The 23,831-nt window shown below is 53.6% G+C and overlaps 3 protein-coding genes and 1 long non-coding RNA gene across 6 annotated transcripts in view; 1 reads left to right on the forward strand and 3 right to left on the reverse strand.

Moving 5' to 3' along the window:
• Positions 1 to 349, reverse strand: part of FAM168A (family with sequence similarity 168 member A) — a 76,083-nt gene extending 75,734 nt beyond the window's left edge. Inside the window, exon 1 of the mRNA XM_027699859.1 lies at positions 179 to 349. The gene's annotated coding sequence lies outside the window, so the exon portion shown is untranslated. The remainder of the gene's footprint in view (positions 1 to 178) is intronic.
• Positions 350 to 1,410: 1,061 nt separating this feature from the next.
• Positions 1,411 to 2,689, reverse strand: LOC113975638. Its single transcript, XR_003536862.1, has 2 exons — positions 2,171 to 2,689; positions 1,411 to 1,606 (listed from the first exon to the last, which is right to left on the reverse strand). It is a non-coding gene; the product is annotated as an uncharacterized LOC113975638 (long non-coding RNA).
• Positions 2,690 to 2,785: 96 nt separating this feature from the next.
• Positions 2,786 to 9,230, forward strand: PLEKHB1 (pleckstrin homology domain containing B1). 2 transcript variants are annotated; one of them, XM_027699849.1, is made up of 7 exons: positions 2,786 to 3,084; positions 4,187 to 4,249; positions 4,677 to 4,829; positions 5,642 to 5,744; positions 6,574 to 6,613; positions 7,766 to 7,871; positions 7,962 to 9,230. In XM_027699849.1, exons 1-7 carry the CDS (start codon positions 2,856 to 2,858, stop codon positions 8,096 to 8,098), a joined length of 831 nt encoding a protein of 276 aa, XP_027555650.1. In that variant the 5' UTR covers positions 2,786 to 2,855; the 3' UTR covers positions 8,099 to 9,230. The 2 variants fall into 2 exon arrangements, with proteins under 2 accessions (XP_027555650.1, XP_027555651.1); XM_027699850.1 differs by having other exon boundaries at positions 4,190 to 4,249.
• A 3,468-nt stretch (positions 9,231 to 12,698) lies between these two features.
• RAB6A (RAB6A, member RAS oncogene family) overlaps positions 12,699 to 23,831 on the reverse strand; it is a 44,315-nt gene continuing 33,182 nt past the window's right edge. For both annotated transcript variants that reach the window (XM_027699852.1, XM_027699851.1), the window contains exons 6-8: positions 23,325 to 23,418; positions 18,285 to 18,351; positions 12,699 to 15,692 (exon numbers count right to left, since the gene is read on the reverse strand). In XM_027699852.1, coding sequence (XP_027555653.1) covers positions 15,628 to 15,692; positions 18,285 to 18,351; positions 23,325 to 23,418 — 226 coding nt within the window. In that variant the 3' untranslated portion in view covers positions 12,699 to 15,627. The remainder of the gene's footprint in view (positions 15,693 to 18,284; positions 18,352 to 23,324; positions 23,419 to 23,831) is intronic.

Below are 23,831 nucleotides of genomic sequence, written 5' to 3' on the forward strand. Positions count from 1 at the left end.
GACAATCCCGGCGCCGTGTCTCGCCCCCCCCTTCCCCCGCACCCAGCCGGGGGGGAGATGCTCCCCATCACCGTCCCCATCCCCTCCCGGGGTCGGGGGGACCCCGCACTCAACACTCCCCCCCGACCCCGCCGCTGTCACCCGGGGGTGTCCCCATCGCCGCTTCCCCTCGTCTCACCTGCGGCTGCTCGGGCGGCGGCGGCCCCTGTGCCGGTACAGCACCTCTCTCTTTCCTCCTCCTCCTCCTCTTCCCGCTGCTCCCGCAGCCGCCAGCCGGGAATGGGAAAGGGGGGAGGGAGGGGGGGGGCAGTACCACCAGCGGGACCGTTACAGCCGCGGCCCCGCGGGGACTACAACTCCCGGCATGCCCCGCGCGCCGCCGCCGCGGCCGCCGGCGGCCGCTCCGCGCGAAGCATGACGGGTAGCGTAGTCCACCTGGCGGCCGAGGGGAAAGAGACACGGCGGCAGGGCCCGGGCGGGCGCGGGGCGTGCCGGGAGCTGTAGTGCGGCGGGCGCGCCGCAAGGCACGGCGGGAGCTGTAGTTCGGTGAGGCACGGCGGGAGTTGTAGTCCGAGGCGGCTGCGCGGAGCGAGAAGGCCGCGGGTCGGGCGGTGCCGAAGGGGGATCCCGCGGGGATCCGGGATCGGGACACGGCTCCGGGAGACTCTCCACGGGTCGCCCGGCCAGGCAGGGCTGCGGGACGGCAGCGGGAGGGGAGTGGGGAGCGGCGGGGCCCGGCCTTGCCCGCACATCGACCACCCCCCCCGCGCCGTAGTGGAGGTCTGTCCCCGCCTTTTGACCCCAAAACAGCTCCTCAAAACAGCCCCTCAAATCCCAAACCACCCCCTCATCCCAAACCAGTCCTTCACACCCCAAACTCAGCCCCTCATCCCAAACCAGCCCCTCATCCCAAAACCAGCCCCTGCCCCTGTTTAGAGCAGGGAAAACAAGTCTTTTGGGAAAGAGATGAAGAATTCCCGTGGGTCTCCACCCAGGACTGACACGGACAGGGCTCTGTCCCTGCATATCTCCCCTTAACCCCTCACAACTTGCTGCTGTCTGAAGTATTTTGCTTTCTTTTTTTTTTTTTTTGGTGCAGATTCCCACTGGAAATGTTTCCTGAGCAATAGACGTGGAACAGCTCCCTGGGGAATCAGGGAATTGGGCAGGGGTGTCAAGGTCCCTCTGGCAGGAATGTGGGATTGAGAGGAATGGCAAATGTTGGATGTTGCTCCCCAGGTTCGGCTCTGAACTCCCAGAACTTCTGTCCCCAGGACTCAGGGAGAATCCACAGGAAGACCCCGTTTCCCTGGGATGTGGGAAGAGTTTCAAAATTCCTTTGTTTCCTGCCCAAAATCCTGGAGAACCCAACCAGGCTCGAGCCCAGCTGGAGGAAAGACAAAGTGGAGGTGCCAAAGTCAAGCCTTTTTTATTAAACAGCACCCAACTGCTTTGGAAAATGGGGGAGAATCCCAGATTTGGCTCTCCTGAGCGAGGGGCTGAATGTGTTCTCCCATGGAATCCTCTCCTTTCTTCCACCACTGGCTGGAAAGAACCTCCTGGCTCCTTGGATCGCCTTTTCCACCCTGAGGACGGCAAATTTATCCTATTTAATGGAAAAAAACCCCCACAGTTTACAAAAAAAATTAATAAGCCAGGCCCCCCAAATCCCACACCAAGAGGAAAACCGATGGAAAAGCCTGGAGATAAATTTATGCCAAACTGGGCAGCCCAATCCCCGGGAATAACCCGGGGTAAATCCAAATTTCAGTCCCCATCCCTTTCTAAGGGAACTTTTTTTACGGATTCATTGCAGGACAAAGCATCCAGCACCCGATTTCCAAATAATGTCCTGGATTTTGGGAATATTCAGCACCCTCAGGATGTTTTGCAGCTGGATAACCAGGTGTGGAGGGACACACCAGGCTGTGGGTGTGCGCTGGCTGATGGGGGGGATCCCAACATAACTCCTTTGGGATCATCCAGCCCTGCTGGATTAATTTAATCCCTTCTGCAAAGCTGGTGCTGGAGGGAGAGGAGAGGGCTTTCCGTGGAAAAAACTGCTGGAATAGATTTTTTTATGTATTATTTCACATTATTGGAGGGTTTCATATATATTAAGGGCTGCCATGTACTTAATAAACACCTTTATAAAGCCCAGCCCTTGCACCTGACTTGTGTTTGAAGGCAAAGAACAGCAGCTGGACACTGGGAATTCTGCTCCACGAGGTATCCCAGGCCTGGCTGTTCCCAGCCTGTGAGTGGAGCTGTAGGAAATGTCCTGTTTCCTTCCCTGGGCAGCTTTTGGGGGAGACTCTGGACTTCCCCCACAGGCCTTTCCCGACAGAAGCACATCCCTGTCCACACAGAGGTCCTGCCTGCTCCCAGAAATGCCCATGTGTTTCCCTGGGAATGCCTCTGCTGCCCGGAGCAGGGTGGAGGGTTCCAACAATGTAATTCCAGGAGCTTTTCCAGCCCTTTGGGCAGGTGTGACTTGACCCTGTTCGTCTCCAGAGCTCGGGATGGTTTTAATTCCAGCAGAAGGCTGGAAGATTGTTCCCTCCACTTGGGAATTTAACTCAGACGAGCACTCTGGTGCTTAAAATGTTGGGTTGTTCCCAACTTGTGCTTCGCGGCAGGAGACGCCTCCTCAGAGCCATTCCCAGCTCCGGAGGGAAATCCCGCATCCCCCCTGCATCCATCCTCTCCCCATTCCCATTCTGCGCGGGGCAGGAGCCCCTCCCGGGCACCCCATCCATGGCTTTGGGGCTCCCGTTTGGGCTGACCCCCCTCCTGAGGGTACCCACATCCCTGGACGTGCTCCGGCTCCCGAGGAAAACACGGGATTTGAGGGGATGGATCCACCGCGCGCATCCCCGGCGGCACCGTCCCCGCCGCGCGAGGCAGCGCGCGCCGGCTTTTCCGGGATAAACGGCTGGGAAGCGGCGCTTTTCCCGCTCGGCCGGCGCTTTGGGATGCCCGGTCCTGGACTACAGCTCCCGGCGATCCGCGCGGGCGGGAAGGGCCGGGCGGCGGGAGCGGAGCGCAGCGCATCCCGCAGCGGGGATCCAACGCCTCCGCCCGGTGAGGGATGCGCGGGGAGCTCCGCGGGCGCGGGGGGACCGGGGATGGGGATACTTGGGATGGGGATACCAGGGATGGGGATATAGGGGTGGAGGTACCGCGGACGGGGTACCACGGATGGGGATGCTGGATGGGGATGGGGGTACCGGAGATGGGAAGTAGCGGGGATGGGAATTACTGGGGCGGTGGGAGTGCCAGGGGGTGCCGGTACTGCGGGATGGGGGTACAGGGGGAAAAGGTGCCAGGGGAGGTGGGATGTGGGCTCCAAGGGGCTGCAAGTAGAGCGGGATGAGGGCGGGATAGGGATGAGAGGGATGGGGAGACCCGGGGGAGGGCGCCAGGGGATGGAGGTGTATCCATGGGCTGGGAGCTCCCAGGGATGTGGGCAGGGAGGGGTGATGGTGCCAGGCTGCAAACTTCCTGGGGATGTGGATACTCAGGGATTCAGGTGTTGGGTAACCCAGAGTTACGAGAGGGGAGTGGGAAAGGGGGGCTGTGCCTTCCTGTGCCCCCAGACCCGGTGGGGATCCAGCCAGGTGGTCCTGGAGGCCATCCCGGAGCGCTGAGCTCCCAGCACTGGGATTCCCAGCTGAGTAGTGGATGGGAGGGGAGGGCATGGCCAGGGAACAGCTCCTGCCTGTCCCTGGGGTGCTGGCTCTGCTCAGGGACCTGGGGAGCGATGACTTCATGGCCTTATTATGGACTAATTTCCACCCAGGCAGGGAAAACAAACAAGTGCAGGTGTCGTTGCCCGTGGAAAGTTACTGGGGCTGTGGGGAGCCACTGCCTGTTTGCATCCACGGCCCGGATTTCTCCATTTACCTCCACGGGCTGATAATCCCTAAATCCCAATGGGATTAGAGGCAGAGAGCAAGGTGGCTGGAGTTCCTCCTCCTGCCTTCGCGCGACGTTTCCCACATGACGAAATCCCGCGTCTGCCTAACCCCGATTAACCCGCATGCTGAGCTCATCCCCCCAAAAAAACCAGGAGCAACAGGAGTGAATCCCCACCCCACTTCCCTCCCGGAGGCTGGAGGGAGGTGAGAGCCGGGGGGGAGAGGCAGGAGCTGCTGTTTTAACCCCGTTATTTTTCCCGTGCCAGCGGATCCGGGACACCCTGGGGCAGCCATGGCGCTGGTGAAGAGCGGTTGGCTTTGGCGGCAGAGTAAGTGCGACCCTTCGGCTTTCCAGGCTGGGAGCCCTCCCCGAAAAAAAAACCCCAGGAGAGGTTCTGGGATGCTGGGAAGAGGCGGGGAGTGGGGGGACACGAGGAGCCCCGACCTGGGCGGTTAATCCACGGCAGGGAGATTGTGGGATTTACGTAAGCGGGGAGAGGGGCCGCTGCCACGGGAACGGACACACGGCTCCGTGTCCGGGGCTGGAGCCCTTCCCGGGCAGCTCCAAGACGCCCTGATGGCTTTTTTGGCAGCCCCTTGAAATTCAAAGCCACCTGGTCACGGTGCCCAGGCACAGGTGTCCAGCGGCTCGCGGGAGCTGGAGGGATCCGGCTGCAATTCCGGGGGTCTTGTGAGTGAGCTGGTTGTGTCCCAGTGGGATCACCGGGGTCCTTCACCTCCTCCCCGTGCCACCAGGCTCCATCCTGCGCCGCTGGAAGAGGAACTGGTTTGTGCTGTACCTGGACGGCAGCCTGGTTTACTACCACGATGAGACGCAGCGGGACATGGACGGCCGGATCCACATCAAGTACAGCTGCCGGGACGTCCGGATCGGCCGGGAGTGCAAGGGTGAGCCAAGCCCCACATTCCCAACCCCATCCCAGGGCTCTCCAGGGGGCTGTGACCCTTCTAAATCCTGCTCTGCCCGTGCACATCCAGGATACCCCAAAATTAACCCGGGCTGCATCATTCACTCCTTTCCCGAGCCATCCCCCGGGAGATGCTCGTTGCATCTTCTCTCCCGTTGCTTTTCCATAAGGAAGGAGGGAAGGAAGGAGGGACTCTCCTTCTGGTTTGTGCTTGTTGAAAACATGATCCCACGTTCCTGACTCATCCGTCTCCGTCTCGCACAAACAGGGAGAACAAAGCCCGGCTTGGCTGGGCCCCACAGCCCACGGCTGCTGCACAAAGAGCCTTTCTGGGGCTGGAGCTGCCGTGGGAGCACAATCCCAAAGCTTTGTGTGCTCACCCCAAGGGTCCTGCTGAGCCTGGAAAACTGGGCAAGGCACAGGAGCCTCATGGATTTAAGGTTTTGTTCCTGCTGGAGCTCGTGGTGCAAATCCAGTGAGGAGCGTCTCCCGTTCCTACAAAATCCGGGTGCTCTCTGGCAAGTTCAAAGCAGATGCAGCTCGGGCACATTTTTGGCAGTTTCCTGCCCTTCCACGTCCTTTCTGCCCTGGGGGTGGAGGTTTCTGCCCACCAGCCCATTCCTCGTGTTCCTTTTAACCTTTGGGATCCCGACAGAGCCCGAATGAATCCCCCAGTGCAGTTATTTAACGCTGCATCCATCAGCTCTTGTGCCAGGGGGATTTGGAGCCCGGGGGTGGACAGGGAGGGTCTTGGGTCTTGGCTGAGGCTGATCCCTGCCCTCGCGTTCCCAGACGTGCAGCCTCCCGAGGGGAGGAGCCGGGAATGCCTCCTGACGGTGGTGCTGCGGGACGGCTCCAAGACCACGCTGTGCGCCGAGAGCCAGGACGACGCCGTGTAAGCTGCCACCCCCTCGGGGCCCTTCTCATCCCGGTTATCCCAGCCTGGGAAGAGCCCTGTCCCGCTCCCACCACGTCCCACCCGTGGCTAAACCCCCTCCCACACAGCCCCTGTTCCCTCAAACCCACTCACGGGGCGAGAGGCGCAGGAGGAGGTTTGGGTTTCCCGCTGGATAATCCCGAGGCAGAAGCAGCTGTTTTTAAGCAGTCCATCCCCTGTGGGGTGGGGTGGTTTCCTCATGGATCACAAATCCCCTCTTGGCCCGACTGAGGATCCCTGGAAAAGGGTGTCCATTGGTTAATGGGGATAAATAGGGGGAATGTAAAGCCCCCTCTGGCTTTAGGCAGACCCCCATTTTTAGCACTGCTCCCCTTCTCTCGATTTCTAAAAAAAAAAAATTGGAAATAGGGTTAAACATTTATTTTTATAAAACTGGGCTTTTTTTAATGAAAGCTTTTTTTAATTATAAAAAATTCAAAGTGGGAAAGCTTCAGCTGAGCTGGGATGGAGGGAGAGTTCAGCCATGGCCAAGCTGAGCTTGATCGACTGAGCTTGGCCCCAGTTGGATGGAAATTTTCCCATTACCTGCTTTTCCCCCTAAATTTGGATGCCATATCCCTGCCTGCCCTGGTGTTAGCTGAGCCCATTCCCAGGAACTGCCCTGTGGTGTTTGGCACCTCCTGGCACCTTCCCATCCCCACCTGTTATCCCAGCACTCCTCAACAGGGAATTAGGGATTAGTGCCACATCCAGGTCCCTGGGGGAGGAATGGGGACAATTCCCACCCCCAGCACCCCCAAATCCAAGTCCCTCTGTTTTGTTGCAGTGCTTGGAAGATGGCTGTGCTGGAGGCTAAATCCACCCCGGTGAGGCTTCGTGCCCCGGAGCAGGGGCACATCCCAGCCTGGGATTTGGGATTTGGGATGGAGGGGGGCAGGTTACCCCAACCCCAGCCCTCACCCAGGGCTGACCCGGAGCTCGGGGGGCTCCTCGAGACCCCTCATGCACAGGGGGGCACAGGGAGGGAAGTCCCTGGAGCCACAGGGGAGAAGGAGGGAAGTGTTGGATGCCACCACTGGTGGGAGGGGACAGAGCCGAGGGGACCCTGTGCAGGGCAGGGGGGGTGACAGGGCAGAGTTAAGGTGACAGGGGACACAGGGCTATGGGGACACAGTTAAGGGGAATGGGACACAGTTCAGGAGACAGGAACACAGCTAAGGGGAATGGGAGCAGAGCTGAGGTGACAGGGACACAGTTAAAGGGAATGGGACACCATTGAGGGGAGTGGGGGCAGAGTTGGGGTGGTAGGACACAGTTAAGATGACAGGGACACTGTTAAAGGGAGTGGGAGCAAAGTTAAAGTGACAGGGACATCAGTAAGGTGACAGGGACACTGCTAAGAGGAATGGGGGCGGAGTTGAGTTGGTGGGACATAGTTAAGGTGACAGGGACACAGTTAAGGTGACAAGGACACTGCTAAGGTGACAGAGACACTGCTGAGGTGACAGGGACACAGGTATGGTGACAGGGACACAGGTAAGGTGACAGGGACACAGGTAAGGTGACAGGGACACTGCTGAGGTGACAGGGACTTCAATAAGGTGACAGGGACACAGGTATGGTGACAGGGACACTGTTAAGAGGAATAGGGGCAGAGTTGAGTTGGTGGGACACAGTTAAGGTGACAGGGACACAGTTAAGGTGACAGGGACAGTGCTGAGGTGACAGGGACACTGTTAAGAGGAATGGGGGCAGAGTTGAGTTGGTGGGACACAGTTAAGGTGACAGGGACACAGTTAAGGTGCCAGGGCAGGGTCAGAGTGAGGGGCAGCAGACCCAGGGTGGCTGAGCAGGGGCAGACGATGCTGATGCTGAGCCCAGGCTGCCCCAGCCCTTCCGCCCCTCCAGATCCCCCGGCAGCAGCACAAGGGTCCCCAAGCGGCCCTGTCCCCTTCTCCCCCCGAGGTGACAGGGGGACACAGCCCCCTGAGCCCCCCTGCTGACCCCCCCTGCCCCAGGTGCACGTGTACGACCCCTACGACGACGACTACTACCAGACGGTGCCGCTGGACTCGCACCAGGCCGCCTACATCAGCTCGGGCCACTACGGCCACCAGTACGGAGGTGGGTGGTGGCCCTGCTGGTGGCACTGGGGGGGTGCCAGGAGGGCGGTGCCCCCCTGGCTCACCCCTCACATCCCGTTTTCCCTCTCAGGTCCCGGGGTGACCCACGTGATCGTGCGGGAGGATCCCTACCGCGTGTCCGGGGACCAGATGGCGCTGGGGCTGCTGGCGGGGGCGGCCACCGGCGCCGCCCTGGGCTCCTTCATGTGGATGCCCTGCTGGTTTTAGGAGGCCCCCCCAAACTGGGGCACGGCCCCCCCCTAACCGGGTCGCAGCGCCCCCAGCCCAGTTTAACTCACCCCCTGGCTTGGAACCTGCCCTGAGCCCCCCCCCCCGAAAAACCCCGGGGGCGGAGACCCCGCGCCCGCCCTCCCGCCAGCCCCAGCTTCTGCATTGAATAACCCCCCCCGTGCTTCAGAGACACCCTGAAACCCACCCCAGAACTCCACAGCATCCGATTCCCGGCGGGAAAGGGCCTGGGAGCTGCCGGGGCTGTCGGCAGAGGGGGGGTGCAGTTCCTCACCCCGAATCTCCACAGGGAGCTGGCTGCACAAATACCTGGATTTGGGAGCAAGGGGGAGTCAATTTTGGCTGGGTGAGCTCCATGAAGAGGCTTTTTAGGGGCTTTTTCTGGGAGAGGCTCCAGCACTGGAGCAGGAGTTGACACAAGGGGCAGCCACAGGGGTGCTCAAGAGAGGGGTAAAGGATTAAGGAGGATGAAAACCTTTGCAGGATTCTCGCCCCTTTCCAGCCCCGCAGGCCCGGCCAAGCTGGAGAAATGGTGCAAAACCCCCAGGAACTGGAGTTAAACCCCTGGGAACTGAGCTGGGAAGAGCCCAGGGAATATCCCAGCCGAGTGGGAGGGACATGCAGCACCCTGATTTTTAGGAGGGGGAGAAGGGCAGCTCTCCCTGGGGACCAGGATCCTTCCTGGCAGCCAAGCCGGGAACTTCACAGCCGGGATTTGGGATAGAGGGGGGACACATGATCACATGATCAAGTGTAGGGACAAGCAGCAGCTCCTGGGTTTTTTGGGCAGCACAGGAAGGGGATTAGGAGCAGCTGCTGAGCATCACCCTTACAACCAAGGTTTTATCCTGGAGACAGCACTGACATTAAACAAATGTAGGAATTACAAACAGACCCCACAGCTGGATAAAGAACCACCAGTGACACCAGCACCCAGCTCTGCCAGTAAAGCCCTGGATCAGCTCATCCCTGCACCCAGGGGGTCTGGGATATCCCCACGCACATCCTCATCCTCTCCTGCCTTCCCTGCCTCCCTCCTGCTGCATCTGCTCCCGGGAAGGGAATAAAAACACAACCCCCTGTGCGGTCTAATAAAGGCAGCGAAAAACCAGCCCTGGCCTGTGGTGAGTGAGGAGGAGGGGGGGCTGCTCAGCCTGGGCCATTCCAGAGGGTGGGAAGGGTTGTGTCCCCCTCGAGAGCTGCACAGCACCAGCTCCCCTGTCTCCTCCTGTGCCCCTTTGCCTCCCTCCCTTTCCAGCTGGGAGCTCCGAGGGCAGTGGGAAGGCTCCAAAACGCCTCAGCTCCTCACAGGAGCACCCCCAGGGATCCCACCCCAGCCTCTGAACACGCCATAAAGACCCCAAAGAGGCACAGAAGGGACAAAGCTGTCCCAAAAATCCTGCTTCTGGTGCAGGGGAACCACCATCCTGCACTGGCAGAGCAGCTCCTTTGCATCCCGGATTTGTGGGATGAGGCGTCTCCGCTTGGGAAGGGACCAGTGCAGTGACAGGCACTGCCATCCCTGGGTTAATCCCAGCATAAAACACCAGCTCCCAAGGGCAGGAGAGGAGAAGGATCTGGCCCCACACACCCCTCTGCCTTTTCATCCCTTCTGCCCTCTCCATGACCAAGCCACCGTCACCTCCTCGGGTGCTGATCCGACACCCACAGCCAGAGGGCAGGGATAGATGGGATATTGGGAAGGAATTCTTCCCTGGGAGGGTGGGGAGGCCCTGGCACAGGTTGCCCAGAGAAGCTGTGGCTGCCCCATCCCTGGAAGTGTCCAAGGCCAGGTTGGATGGGGCTCGGAGCAACCTGGGATAGTGGGAGGTGTCCCTGCCCATCGTGTCCTTCTCCCATCCCTCCCAGAGTTCCAAGGTACTGGGAAGAGGCAGGGACAGCTCAGCTCCAAGGCTGAATTTCTTCTTAATATCTAATTTAAACCCTTCCAACCCAAACCATTCCACGATTCACTAAACAAGGTGCACAATCCCAGGTGAGACACACCTGGAGATGGAAACGTCTGGAAGTTTTTCAAGAGCAACACGACCCAGAAATCCTCCCTCCTTCCCAGGCCACGTCCAGCTGCCGACTCCCACACTCCCCTTCCCTGTGGTACCTGAACATCCCAGGGCTGATCCTGCTTCTCTCCTGCTGTGCTGGTCTCCCAAAGACCCAGGGGCATGGAGCGATCCATAGGAAGGGCAGTGATGGATCAGCACGTGCCTCCAGCAGCGATTCTGGTGGGAAGAGCTGATGGCAGCCAGGCCCTGCACTAGGAAGCTGAACAAAGGAGCAATTAAATGTTTCAAAAATCAGTCTGGAAGCACAAACACCAGTCCCACAGTCCACAAAACCACCTGGACTGGGCTCTGCTCCGCTCAGGAAAGGGGCTTCCCAGGAGCTCTCGGTGCTGCCATCGGGCAGGACCAGAGGGACAAGAACTGCTGAGGAACAGAAATTAGGGATGAGCTGCTTCATTCCCAACTCCAATCCAGACTCACATGACTCCTCTCTCCCAGCAGGGAGAGCTGAGGAAGATCCAAATATTGAGCAAAGCTCAGAACAACTCCCAAACTCCTTGGAAACGAGGATGGACACGGCAGGATTCACAGGCCCAAACGTGCCCCTAAACTGCCTGGAAAGATGAATCCCACAATATCCCACAGCACAGAAATCAGCTGGGGCCCACATGACCCTCGCTGGGATCCAAACACATTTCCCTGGAAATCAAGCAGCTCGGGAAATGTCAGGGTCAAACCTTGAATTTTCACCCGAGCTCAAATTCCACCCTCAAACTTCCACTCAGATTTCCTCCCGAGCTCGTATAAACATGGGAAAGGCCAGTGCCAATCCCATTTTCTCCCTTGCCTGGAAAATTTGGGAACAGCACCCCAAGGCAGAGCTGTGGGGCAGCAGGAGCATCATCATCCAGCTGCCTTCAGCCCTTCCCTCCTGCTCATCCTCCCGGGAAGGGCAGAGCTGCTCCCAGCACTGCAATTCCACTGAGGTTTCATTCCCGATACACCCGTGCCCGGCATTTACATCCTGCTCCTCCAAGAGGATCCCAAATTTCTTGCAAAAAGCCACTTTGCTGCCTGCTCAGGGTGGGGAAGGGAAAGGTGGTTAAAGGGGCAGAGGAGGGGAATAAAATAGGTATTTTTGCCAATTGATGAAAAATCAATTAAATCGATGAAAGATCCATTGAAATGGTGAAAATGAAGCCCAGCAAGCCTGGAAATCCCGGCTCAGGCAGCGGGAGAGCGGCAGGGGAGGAGGGAATGCAGATAGGAGGAGAGGGCCGGCTGTTTGCAGCTGCCTTTGCCGCAGCCTGCCCATCCCATTTATCTTCCTTCCGGAGCCGGGACATGCCCAGCATGGAAAAAGGAGCTGCTGCAGCAGGTCGGGAGAGCCCCCGCGCTCCGCTCTGCCGAGGATTCCGCCGCTGGAAGCACAGCTGCAGCCAGAGGACGGCGCCGGCGGCTGCAGCGGCTCTGCAGACGCTGCCGGGAGGATGCTGTGGATGCTCCAGCCTGGAAAAATCGCGGCTGATCCCACCAGGGGGCAAAGAAAACATGAGCACCCTCCAGGCTGAGCCAGACGCTCCCTGTCGGAGTTTGGAGCAGAGCTCGACCCACCGGGACCAGCACCCTCTGGGAGCCCCCCACCCTTTCCCTGCAGTTTAATCCAGCCTCCCTCCAGAGGTGGGAAATTGGGATCCCAGTATCTGAGGTGGCAGCCCCAAGGCTCAACTCCAAAGAGGAATTGGGACTGTCACACTTTGGAGACACCACCCTCTGCTATCCCACTCGGCTCCTTCCATCCCAAACCCACTGCCCAGAGGGGAATGTGGGGTTTCCAAAGGCTCCCAGGACCTGGAGGTGCCAAGTACAAGGAAGAGGAGCTACCCCCAGTGACAAAAACCCTCTCCAGTGACTTGTCCCCACATGGCTCTTCCCATATCCCTGAATTCCAGCACATCCCCACAGTTTCCCAATCAATTGATTCACAGCCTTTCACCAAGGGACTGAGGTTGGGACGCTGGTGTTCCCACACCAAATCCAGGGAATTCCCTTCTCTACCGACCAGGGGCTTGGAGCAACCCATGTGGAAGATGTCCCTGCCTGTGGCAGAAGGTTGGGACTCCCTTCCAAGCCAACCATCCTGTGATTCCACGATTGTCAACTCCAGGAAAGACAAGGATAACTCATCCACGAGCATCTGTTACTGGTACTCACCTCCCCGGCCCCGCCTGCCCAGCTCCAAGGCTTAAGGAGGATCCTCCTCAGGGAAGGTGGGGTCGGTCCACCCGTGTCCCAGGGAAGCTGAGGCCCTTGGAAAGGGAACAGCTGGATGTCAAGAGCGGGGAAAGGCCCAGAAAGGCACAGCTGGAAAATGGCAGAGACACAGCGTGGAACCGGAGGAACAGCAAACGCACAACTCCACGTCTTCCCTCTGCAAAGAAACACCCCCAAAAATTCCTGTTGCCCTTAAAAAACTCCTCCTGCGGCACTTCCAGCCCCCAAATCTGGAGCTGCACCTCCCACCTGTGTTGTGATGGAGAGAAGAGACCCAGAGCTTTCCAATGAGACAGGTATTTATTTAGTTCAAGCGCTAAGGATTTGTTCTCTTGTCGTCGTCGCCATTATCAAACAGAGCTGAGGTACCAGTGACATTCCAACATGAAGAAAAGGAACCTTCCCCTCCCACCACCCCCCTTACACAATTTCTTCAACTACTTTTATCAAGACAAAAGGTGAGGCATGGAAAAGCTGCGTGATGGGGCTGTACAACGAGCAGGGCAGAGCGGGGAGGGGAAAAGAAACAGAGCCGAGACCCTCACCCCAAAAATCACACCAAAGGCAGCACTAGAAAGGTCTGTTCCCATGGTTCCCAAGGAGCAAAGGAAAACTAAAACCTGAAACCAGATGGTGCAAAAAAAAAAAAAAGAAGAAAATAAAGATCATGTTGCTTCTGTGCTCACTTTGGAAGTGTGTTTTCTCTGGAAAACTGGGATTAGGGCTGCGGGCACGTTAAGCACGGACTAACAGCAAGGACTATCAGAACATACCTGAGCACACCCAGGGACCTCGTGGTGGAGAAGTGCCAAACCACACCCTCATCCATGTTCCTGCAGCCCCGGGGAGCTGTGGGAATGCTGCTCTCCAGACCTTTGCTTAGAGGGAATCATGGCCAAACCTGCTCTCAGGTCTTCCAGGAAAAGCCAGGAAACCCCCGGGGCTCAGCCAGCTCCTTGCAAATCCAGTGCTTAAAGCTTGGGACCACGGGAAGCAGAGGGGCTTGGTTCTACCAGAAGCAAGAAAACCAAGGATGTGCTGGTGGGAAACAGCCAACTGAGGACCAGGAGAAGCTGCATGAAGAACCAAAGGAAGAAGAAAGCCAAGGAAGAAGCAGCGGGATGAGGCGTTTCTGCACGGGTAAGGACAGTACGACACAGGAAAAGCAGCCAGGTTTCCTTCCCCCAGACAGGTTCTTTTTAAAGAAAGAATGATCCTTTGTCACATATCATTGATGTTTATTTCAAGACATGCCACGTCAAAAAAACTCCTTTAATGCCTTTAATATTGCATTAGAAAAGCACTTTTACATCTCGTTCTGCCTTTGAGTTATTGTTGTGCAGAGCTGCCAGAAAACCCAGGGCAGGGCACGAGCCCCTCAGGAATGAAGAATTCCAACTCTTTTATGCCTGTTTCCTGGTGGGAAGTAGTGGTGAGGACGATTTCCCTTCCTCTCCCCCATTTTTAGGTGGCAGGGAAAAGGGCAAGGAGAACCAAGGGGGAGCCTGAATATTCCCTGGCAATTGTCCTTCTAAGCAGCAATCGCAACCCAGACTCAGGAATTCCTTCCCTGCAACTCGGCCAGATCTGCCCAGCAAACAAGGTATTTACAGGTGTGGTTTTTTTTATTAACTTACACAGCAACTTCACAATGAACTAGTAAAGATTAAAAGGGTGCACTTCTAGTGTGTTCCATTCTGTGGGTCTCGGGGAGCTACATCCAGCAACACCAGCAAAAGCTCTACAACAGATTCCTCAGCCAAAGGAAAAAAAGAAAAACCAACACAAAATCAGTACTGAACAGAGTAAAAAAAAAAAAAAAAATTAAGCCAAGAAATAAATATCAAAGAAAAAAAAAGGTTACTTGGAAGCTTAGTTCAATAGAAAACTGAATTGCTACTTGTTTAACCAAACTATACAGCTCTAGTGAACCGAACTAAACCGACTTGGAAGACCGAACATAAAAAAAAACCCCAAAAGCTAAAAAATAAAGGCATAAATCTGCATAATCAGAAGTTGGTTTCCATCCTACTCAAGTCCCTCCCTTTCCATCTAAGTTGTCTCAACTAGATTTCTGTAGGATCAAAGTAAACACCCCCTTCCCCCACCAACCTACGCTCTGGAAAAGCAGGAGCAATTCCCTCTCTGCTGGGGCAGCCACCTGCTCTTCCCTCTCTCTCCCAAATTTCCAAGGTTTCGATCAGCTTTGGCAGGTTTTAGTGCCAGTCCTGATTTCACTATTTCCCCTAAAAAAAAAAAAAAAGCAAAAAAGAAAAAGAAGCAAAATGCTTCCTCCTCCAAACACCTGGAACATTCCGTTCCCATCTCTCGGGCAGGAATAATTCACTTCATCCATGTTTTCTACTTACAAAGGAAAAAAAACTGCTCTTAAAACTCATCTTGCACTCGAAACATTATTTCCCTGTTTCCTGCAAGTGTTTTGCTAATGCACATCCACCCTTTCCTCCCCTCCCCAAAAATCCTCCAGAAGCCACTCATCCCGCTCAGAGAGCCCCTCTCCGGATTTCCCAGCACGCTTCCTTGGAAATGTGGAATTCCCAACTCCAGCAGCCTGTGGTGGTGTCAAAGCCCTGCTGGGGTGGGGTTTGGACACCAGGCAGACTCGCTCTGCTCAAGGGAATTAGGAGCTTGGGTTTACTTGGTTGTTGGACTATCAAGGAGAAGCGTTTAGCCCTCGGCAAGCGCCGCCTCTGCCCACGATTCCCGCTGTCTACGCATTCCCAGATCCTCAGAGAACTCCAATGGGTCAGATTTGCAAGCCTTCTTCTGCACATAACATCCCATCTAAGTCCAATCCCAAACTTACTCGGTCGCCCTCATTCCAAAGTGCGGTATCATAACATATTAAAAAAGGAACAAATATTAAGAAATTGTACCTATTTTTGTCTCTTTTTTTTTCTTTTTTTTTTCCCATTTTTTTTAAAGTTATAACTAGGATACGCTGGGATATTTTGGCTTTTTTTTTTTTCTTATAAATAATGAAGACACTGACATTTTTCTCTGTGTGTGTGTGTGTGTGTGTGTGCTTGTGAAGCCAATAATCATCTCCACGAGACAGGCAGCGATGAGGAACTGGGATACGTTATCACGGGAAGGGGGAGGTTCAAGCCAATATTCACACTGCAGTCAATGGAGAGGACAGGGAGGGGGAGCAGTGATGTTCTGGAGAAAGGTGGGAGCCACATGGGATTAGCAGGAACAGCCTCCTTCACTGACAGGCTGCTCTTGAGGCTTTTCCAGTTTTATGTCAATCACTGGAAGGAGGGAGTTAAGGCAAACGGGTCTCCAGCTCTGTTTCCCTCATTGGTGTTTTCAGTATTTCCCTGGAATTTCAGTGTTTCCCTGGAATTTCAGTGTTCCCTGGAAGACTTGGAATGACCAGTTCCAAAGCCAAGCTGAGATCAAGGTTTCTAACCACACCCTCGTGCCCACGATAAATACGCAGGAAACATCAGCCCCCAAAGTTGTCTTTGACCAGAGTCTGCTCTTCCCAGTGATCCCAGGGATCTCCTGCTGCAGGAATTAAAGATGTGTGGATACACTGAAGGGTCTAATCACTGTTTCCACAGAATCACAGAAGCATTTAGGTTGGAAAAGACCTCCAAGACCATCAAGTCTGACCATTCCGCAGCGCTGCCAAGGCCACCACTGACCCCTGTCCCCAAGTGCCACATCCACATGGCTGCTAAATCCCTCCAGGAATGGGGACTCCATCCCTGCCCTGGGCAGCTTTGTCAGTGCCTCTCCACCCTTTCAGGGAAGAAATTTTCCCTGATATCCAACTTAAACCTCCCGTGGCACAACCTGAGGTTGTTTCCTCTTGTTCGGAGGGAACCAGTCCCAGCCTGGAAACCCCCAGTGTGGAATCAATGCTGGATTCAGTGTTCCAGCTCAGAGAGCAGGGGGCACCCAGGAGAACATGGAAGCTCTGGTGGTGGCAGGAGCCTGGAGGAACCCAGGAAGGAACAGTTCACTTCCTTCCCAAACTCCTGCTCCTCTGCTCCACAGGCAACAGGCAAGTACTTCCCTCTGCCTCCCCTGTCCACACTCGGCTCTGGGACAGGCAGGAGAGGGTTGGAATAGTGGGTATCCCATCCCTGGAAGTGTCCAAGGCCAGGCTGGATACCCTGATCTAGTGGAAGGTGTCCCTGCCCATGGCAGGGGTGGGACTAGATGGGCTTTAAGGTCCCTTCCAAGCCAAACCATCCTGTGATTCCATGATTCCAGAGAGATGGTGTGCTCTGCTGGAAGCCCCAGCAGCACATTCCAGCAAAGCCATTCCTCCTCAGGCTGTGCACATCCCTAACCCCCCATGTGCCATCCTGAACATTCCCATCCATCCCTGCTCCAGTCAAACCTCTCTGCTCACCCCACCACCAGTCAGCAAAGCCTGAATTCCTCCTCCCAATGCCAGCTGAGATCCCACAAGGACACTGCAGAGCTGGCTGCTCTGAACCTGTGACAAGCTGCTCCCTCTGCAGCACTCGGATTCCTGACGGATGCCCTCCAGTTCCAACCTCAAGGAGCCTTTCCCAGGAGGAGCTTTGAATGCTAATCCCCAACCTCAGTGTTTCCCTTATCAGGGAACACAGAGATCACACTGCTGGGACTTCCAGCTTGTCCCCTCAGGGGGATGAAGCTGGTTTTAGAGAGGTTTGGAGAAAATAAACACGGGAAGGGAAACAAGAGACCAATAATTCAAATATTTGGTCCATCTGGCTGCTCTGAACTCTCTGGGTATTTAAGTCAGAGATTCCCTGACAGCTCCATCTCTGAGCAGGAGTGGTCTGAGATTCCTGAACTCTCCATGTCCTGCAAAAAAAGCTGATGGAAAATCCACCCCCACTAATCCCGTTCCATTGCTGCTATCTGCAGGCTGCAGGAAGCCAATTCCAAGTGCCTCCTTGCACTTCCATTTAGAGCCTGGTGATCGAACTCCCTGATAGAGCCTGTGCACTCTACCCCCACCTCATTAATAAAGATTGTTGCTCATTAACCTTCTGGGAACCTGCATAACGAGGTTTTGATCAAAGCACAAAGCTGTGCCTCAGCTGTGCCATCCACAGCTTCCCAAATCCTCTTCCCTGCACTCTGATGGAATCTCAGCACCAAGCTCGTCCCCCTCCTACCGTTCCTTCCACGTCCTTCCTCCAAGGCATCATTTCTCCTCCATTTCCCAGCTGCAAATAAAACCAACAGCCCTGGAAAAGTTCCTGTTCCAAACACACCCACCTGGCCAGGTAAGGGATTCCAGTTCATGCAGAGACCTTTATCCCTTTTCCAGCCCTCATGCCATCAGTTGAGTCCTGTCCTCCCTCACACCACACAGATGCAGCCTGGGCTCCAGCACTGTCACAGGCTGCCCTGGGAGGTTATGGGATCTCCATCCTTGGAGATTTCCTAAGTTTCCCTGGATGTGACCCTGAGAAACTGGCCTCGATTTTGGAATGAGCCTTGCTGTGAGCAGGAGGGTTGGAGAAGGGACCTGCAGAGGATTGTTCTGGGATTCTGTCAGTCAGATCTGCAAGAGCCACAGGGGTTTCCTTCAGGCCTCTTTGCAGCTGTTTTCCCCCACCCCACATCCAAACTGTCCAAACACCAAGCAAAGAATTCCTCTGGATCTGTTTGCACCTTCCCATACTTGCATCCATACCCCCTCATCCTTCCCCTGCTGCCTCCACCCTCAACACCCCCAATCCCAACCTCCCACCCCACCAATCCTTCTCCCTCAGCGCTCCAAGCTCGGAGGTTACTTGCCCCTATTCCCCCTGTTTTTGGGATGTCCACAAGCTGGCTGCAGCGGGTTTTCCTCCAGGGAATGCCTGGCACAGCTGCATAAAGGATACTGTCTTCTCTACTTTTGTCTTGTGTGCTTTCCATCCCAGGCAAGGCAGCTGCCACACGTCGGAAAAGCTGCAAGAAACCACACAGGGAACAGATGAAAACAATCCAAACCCCCGGGAAGATACAGTTCAAACAATGACTCCACACATCCCCCAGCACTATTTGCACTGCTCAGCCCAAACCAGCCTGACACCAAATACAACCTTTATTCCTTGGAAATGGCACAGACTGCTGTTATGGAGGCTCCCTGTGATCCAGACAAAGGAATGTGCCCAATCCTAAGCCTCACCTTTTGGTGCCATCGTTATCCCGTGTCCACACTCAGGGTCTGAGGCACAAAACAATTTGGCATTTGCCATCCCAAAGCACTTCTGCCCCTCACTTGAACACCAGCTCCAGTTTCCCAGCAGGGTTTGGGCTCAAACTCTCTTCCCAGTTTTATTCCACTTGAAGGAGGGTGAGAGTCCAGATGGAACGGGACTGATTCCCTCTCCTGCATTTCCTGTTTGTCCCTGAGGCTCAGCCTTGTAGCTCCCACCACATGGCTTTTCTTCAGCCTACAGATTAATGCACAAGAATTCACTGGAACTCCCTGATCCCAGAACAAGCCCTGCCTGGGAACAGCCCAGCTCTGGGCTGTCCTTCAGCTCAGGGTGATCCCTGCCACGTTCAGTTTGTGGGAACCACACAAGGACAGCAATGATCTCTTTTCCACGTGCCTGGGGCAAGGACAGGACAGATCAGATGGATGGAAGGACAGATAACACCTTTACTATCCATCAGGGTTATGAAAGGACCACCTAATTGGTTCTTCCCTCGGGAGAACAGCCCTGGTAGAGTCCTGATCCCATCGGGATGCACCCACAGCACACACCCAGACACAAATCCTTTAACATTCCTTAATATTTTTCCCCTATTACAGACAATGTTACTACTCTGTACTTCTGGCTTATCAAGCTCCAGGACAGCAGCTGCTTCCAAGCCCTCCAGATCCCCATCCCTCAGTGTGTTCCCACCCCATGGCAGCGCAGGATCCCAGAGTGCCTGGTGTTGGGTCTGACGTCAGCCTCGCTGTGTTCCATTATTCCAGGTTTTCCTGCCTCTCCTCAAATGACACAAAGCTAAACCACTTATTCCCAGTGACCCACTTTCCACGGAAAACTGAGCCACGCCTCTGCCAGCCTGTTCACATCAGGAATGTGGGTACCTGAGCAGCTTTTGGATCCGTGTCCAAGGGCTTTTCCCAGTTTGGCTCCTAAATGGTGCTGGGGAGACATTAAGACGACTGGACAAGTCCCCTCCAAGCTCACCATGACCAAGCCCCCAGGTCTGGCTGGGATCTTTGCAGGGAAGTCTGGCACACACTGGAATGTGCTCCAGGACAAGGACAGGGCTCTGAGAAGCCGCTCCTTGATGTCACTCAGTGATTTCAGGCCCCAATTCCACAGTTGCAAAGCTCAGCACACCCCTCTGTTTCCATGAACCTCTGCCACGATCCAGAACCTTCCAGGCTCCCTGAAAACCTCAGGGAAATTTTCACAGGCCAACCAGATGGATTCCTCATTGATGGAATCTTAAAGAGCATTTTTGACCCAGTCCTTGGGTCAAAGGAAGGTTTGGAGGGGTCCAAGGCCAGGCTGGAGCAACCTGGGCTAGTGGAAGGTGTCCCTGCCCGTGGGGCTGGATGAGCTTTAACTTCCCTTCCACCCAAACCATTCTGGGATTCCATTTATTCCCTGTACAATACATAGAAAGCAATGAGGGGAATGTATAGAGGGAAAGGGTTGGGGAGTCTTAAAAAAATCCTCAGCTGAAGGAACCAGCTGGAATTGCTGCATTTAAACCAAGCTGCTGACAGGAAGGCCGTTTAAAATACCCTAATCCTTGCTTTACATTAAGACCAGGAATAAAACGATGCTTTTAGCTGCACTTCTCCCCTGAATTATGTGACTAAAAATAGGAATTTGGCAACTAAGAAAATCAACTTTCACTCTTATTAACCTTCTGCCTTATCAGCCACAGCATATGTGGAGAGAAATCCAATTAGGGGAACTTCCTGATGATTAGGAAGCTGCCTTCCCACAGGGCCTGACACAGACCCAGGGACTACACACACATAGATATGTTTAAATGTTTGTCACAGGGACTATATACACATAGATATGTTTAAATGTTTCTGTGGGTATAAAAACACACATATTGAGGGGCATTCAGGACCTTTTTTTTTCCCAAATGCAGCAGCTGAAAGACTAAAAGAGCCACACAAAGGTCTCTCTGCAACCTCCTTCCCAATTAAACCCTGGAGAAAAAAACATCATCTCTCACTGTTACTCTCAAGATTTGCCAGACTGTGCCTTTCCTCCCACTCCAGCCAGTAAATCCCCAGGGATCAGGGTCACAAAGGACTGTAGGATAAAGCAGTTTTCCCTGTCACCCTCCTGCAGCAATATGGGAAGGACAGGAAGATCCCTGCCCAGATGGAAAAGCCAGGCAAGAAACCAATGCAAAGGAAAGGAAAAATCTTTCCTTAATTCTCATTCTCTGCAACTCTGGGAATAGTTCTTGGCCATCACACGGACAGAAATCAAGGGAGAGGAGGAGAAAGAGCCTGGGGTGAGTGAGGGGCCACGTCCCTTCAGCTGCTGCCGTGAGAAAGTTCCTCTGCCAAGGGCCACATCCAGCCTGTGGCTCCTGGAGAGCCAATATGGAACGTGCCAGGTACTGCTGGAAGCAGGAATTCAAGGGCTCTCCCTCCCCTCTCCTTCCACAGGGCAGCAAAAGCAACCCTGACACATTCTGGGCATGAAATCCAGGGACTAACAATGAGATTCCCTGAAACACAGGCTGTGGAGACAGAGCAGGGATCCCAAAGTCTTTTAAAAGCCTTTTCAGGGCTGCCAGAATGAATTAATGGCATTCAACGAAGCAAATTATCCACTCCTCCATCCAAAGGCTCCTGGGAAGTTTCTATACTGGCAGGTAGGAATTTTGCATGGAAGGTAAAAAAAACGAACCTCCAAAACAAACAGTTCATATTCCCTAATCCACATGTTCCAGTCACAGTATCAAAGCTGCTAATTCCTAAATTTGAACCTGCACCTTAGTGACAAACCAGTGAATCACCAACTACTCCAAAACTCACCTTTACATTAGTATTTAATAGCTAATATCTTAATTTTGACATAAAAGTTCATTTCATGCAGTCAGAAAATAAAAGTTCATTTCATGCAGTCAAAAAATAAAAGTTCATTTCATGCAGTCAAAAAATAAAATTTCACTTCATGCAGTCAAAAAATAAAAGTTCATTTCATGCAGTCAAAAAATAAAAGTTCACTTCATGCAGTCAAAATAAAAAAATTCATTTCATGCAGACAAAATAAAAAATTTCATTTCATGCAGACAAAATATAAAATTTCACTTAATGCAGTCAAAATATAAAATTTCACTTCCTGCAGTCAAAATAAAAAATTTCATTTCATGCAGACAAAATACAAAATTTCATTTCATGTAGTCAAAAAATAAAATTTCATTTTATGTGGTCAAAACACGACTGTATTTGTATCTAAAATAATTTGACACTTGAATCAAAAATCCTGGATGGAAATTAACTTGGACTGGGATTGTTCTACAGAATTAAAATATCTTCTTAGTTATCAGTTATGAGAAGGTCAGATTTGCACTCAGCTTATTAAAGATCTTATAGGGAGGGGACCCATTCAGCAGATGTAGCCATGGGGGATAATTTATTGGTAAATAAATTAGATAAATAAGTTACTAAGTTAAAATAAATTCATACAATTCAACAGAGAAGCTGCAAGAAAACAGGAACCTCTGTAAGGAGTGGTATTAAAAGTCTTATCCTCTGAGAATTGTTTCAACCACCACTTCTTAAACTAATAAAAAATGAGAGCTACAAACATTCTGCAGCTTTGAAATCCTTGAGAATTGCAATCCATGCCTGAGAGGAAAAATCCATTTTTAGCTCTTTTTGAATAACCACTCGTGTCTTTGCTCTCCAGGGCACACCCCCAGGCCTAAGCACTCATTAAGGACTGCAGCAAAGATCCAAACCTTAATTACCAGCCTGTGTTGTGGCAGGATAATTGTGGAGCCTGGAATGCAGCAAACTGGATCTCAGCACCGAGATAACACATCTAATTATTCCATTAGAGAGGGAATAATTTTACTACTTCTACACAAAGTCAAGGGACATTTTAATAACAGCCCCTTCAGTCCTGTCTGTCATGGACAAAGGAGTTTATAATCCTATTTCAGCAGCTACTGGGACCATTCTGCACACGAACTGGGCAACTGCATGGATAAAATAGAATGTAAGGACACACACACACATGGAATCCCAGGGTGGTTGGGGCTGGAAGAGACCTTAAAGCTCATCTCATTCCACCCCCTGCCATGGAAGAGACACCTTCCACTAGCCCAGGTTGCTCCAACCTGGCCTTGGATACTTCCAGGGATCCAGGGGCAGCCACAGCTTCTCTGGGCAATCTGTGCCAGGGCCTCCCCACCCTCCCAGCCAGGAATTCCTTCCCAATATCCCATCATTTCACTGCTTTCCTCAGCAAAAGTAGCTCAGCATCTACCAGAAACAAACAGCTCTGGCTGCCCAGGAACATTTGCTCCCAGTTCCAGTGCCTCCCAGCAGAGTGGGAATCCCAGGTCACACTCCCTGTGCACTGGCAGCATTTCAAACCACCAGGCTCCTCCTGGAGTGGTTCATTCCCTGAAAGGGGATCAGGAACAGCCCTCAGACCTGCGTTTCCCCAACTTTTTGACTCCCTTTCAGTCTAAACCCCAAATGTGGATTACCAGGAATCCAGGAATGGATGATCCTGCACTCACAAAGCTTCTTCCATCATGTGGGAAGAAGTCCCAAGGTCAGGGATCCTCCTGAACCTCGGCCAACAACCCAACTCCAAGATGTTCCTTGCTGTGCATGGACTACAAACATCCCTCTGTCCAAGTTTTCCCAGTATCCAGGGAAGTCCTGGTCCCACGGGGGTGTTTTGGCAGGAGCCACTCACCTGTTTTACATTGTATCCTGCTTTTGCACTAGTTTCAATGAACATTACATTCAACTCTTTGGCTTTTCTCTCTCCTTCCTCGATGGACACTTGTCTGGGGGAGACAACACAGAGTCAGGAAAAAAAAAACACCTTGAAAATTAAGATTTATTACAGTTCTGAAAGCATTTAATGTTTTTTTTCCCCTGCATGACAGGTATCACCACTTCAGCTACCAGACAGACTCCCAGGGCACATCTGGCTCCCAGCATTCCCATGGAAAAGCCAACCAGACTCCCCCCAAATCCCTGTTTGAACAATTATCCATCAGTGCCCTTTAACATTCAAAAATGATCATCAAGAACAAACTGTTTTAACCAAGGTCTAAGTGTAATCATCTCACATGGACAGAATTTTGTCCCCTTTTTCCCTTGGTGTCCCTCTCATTAATCATCCTGTTAGAGCTAAAACAAGGGGGGAAATTTGGGTTCAAGAGCTGCCAAACAAAAATCATGAGGTATCTGAGGA

Source organism: Neopelma chrysocephalum, unplaced genomic scaffold, assembly GCF_003984885.1.
Source record: "Neopelma chrysocephalum unplaced genomic scaffold, ASM398488v2 Primary Assembly neopelma1_141, whole genome shotgun sequence".
Classification (NCBI taxonomy): domain Eukaryota; kingdom Metazoa; phylum Chordata; class Aves; order Passeriformes; family Pipridae; genus Neopelma; species Neopelma chrysocephalum.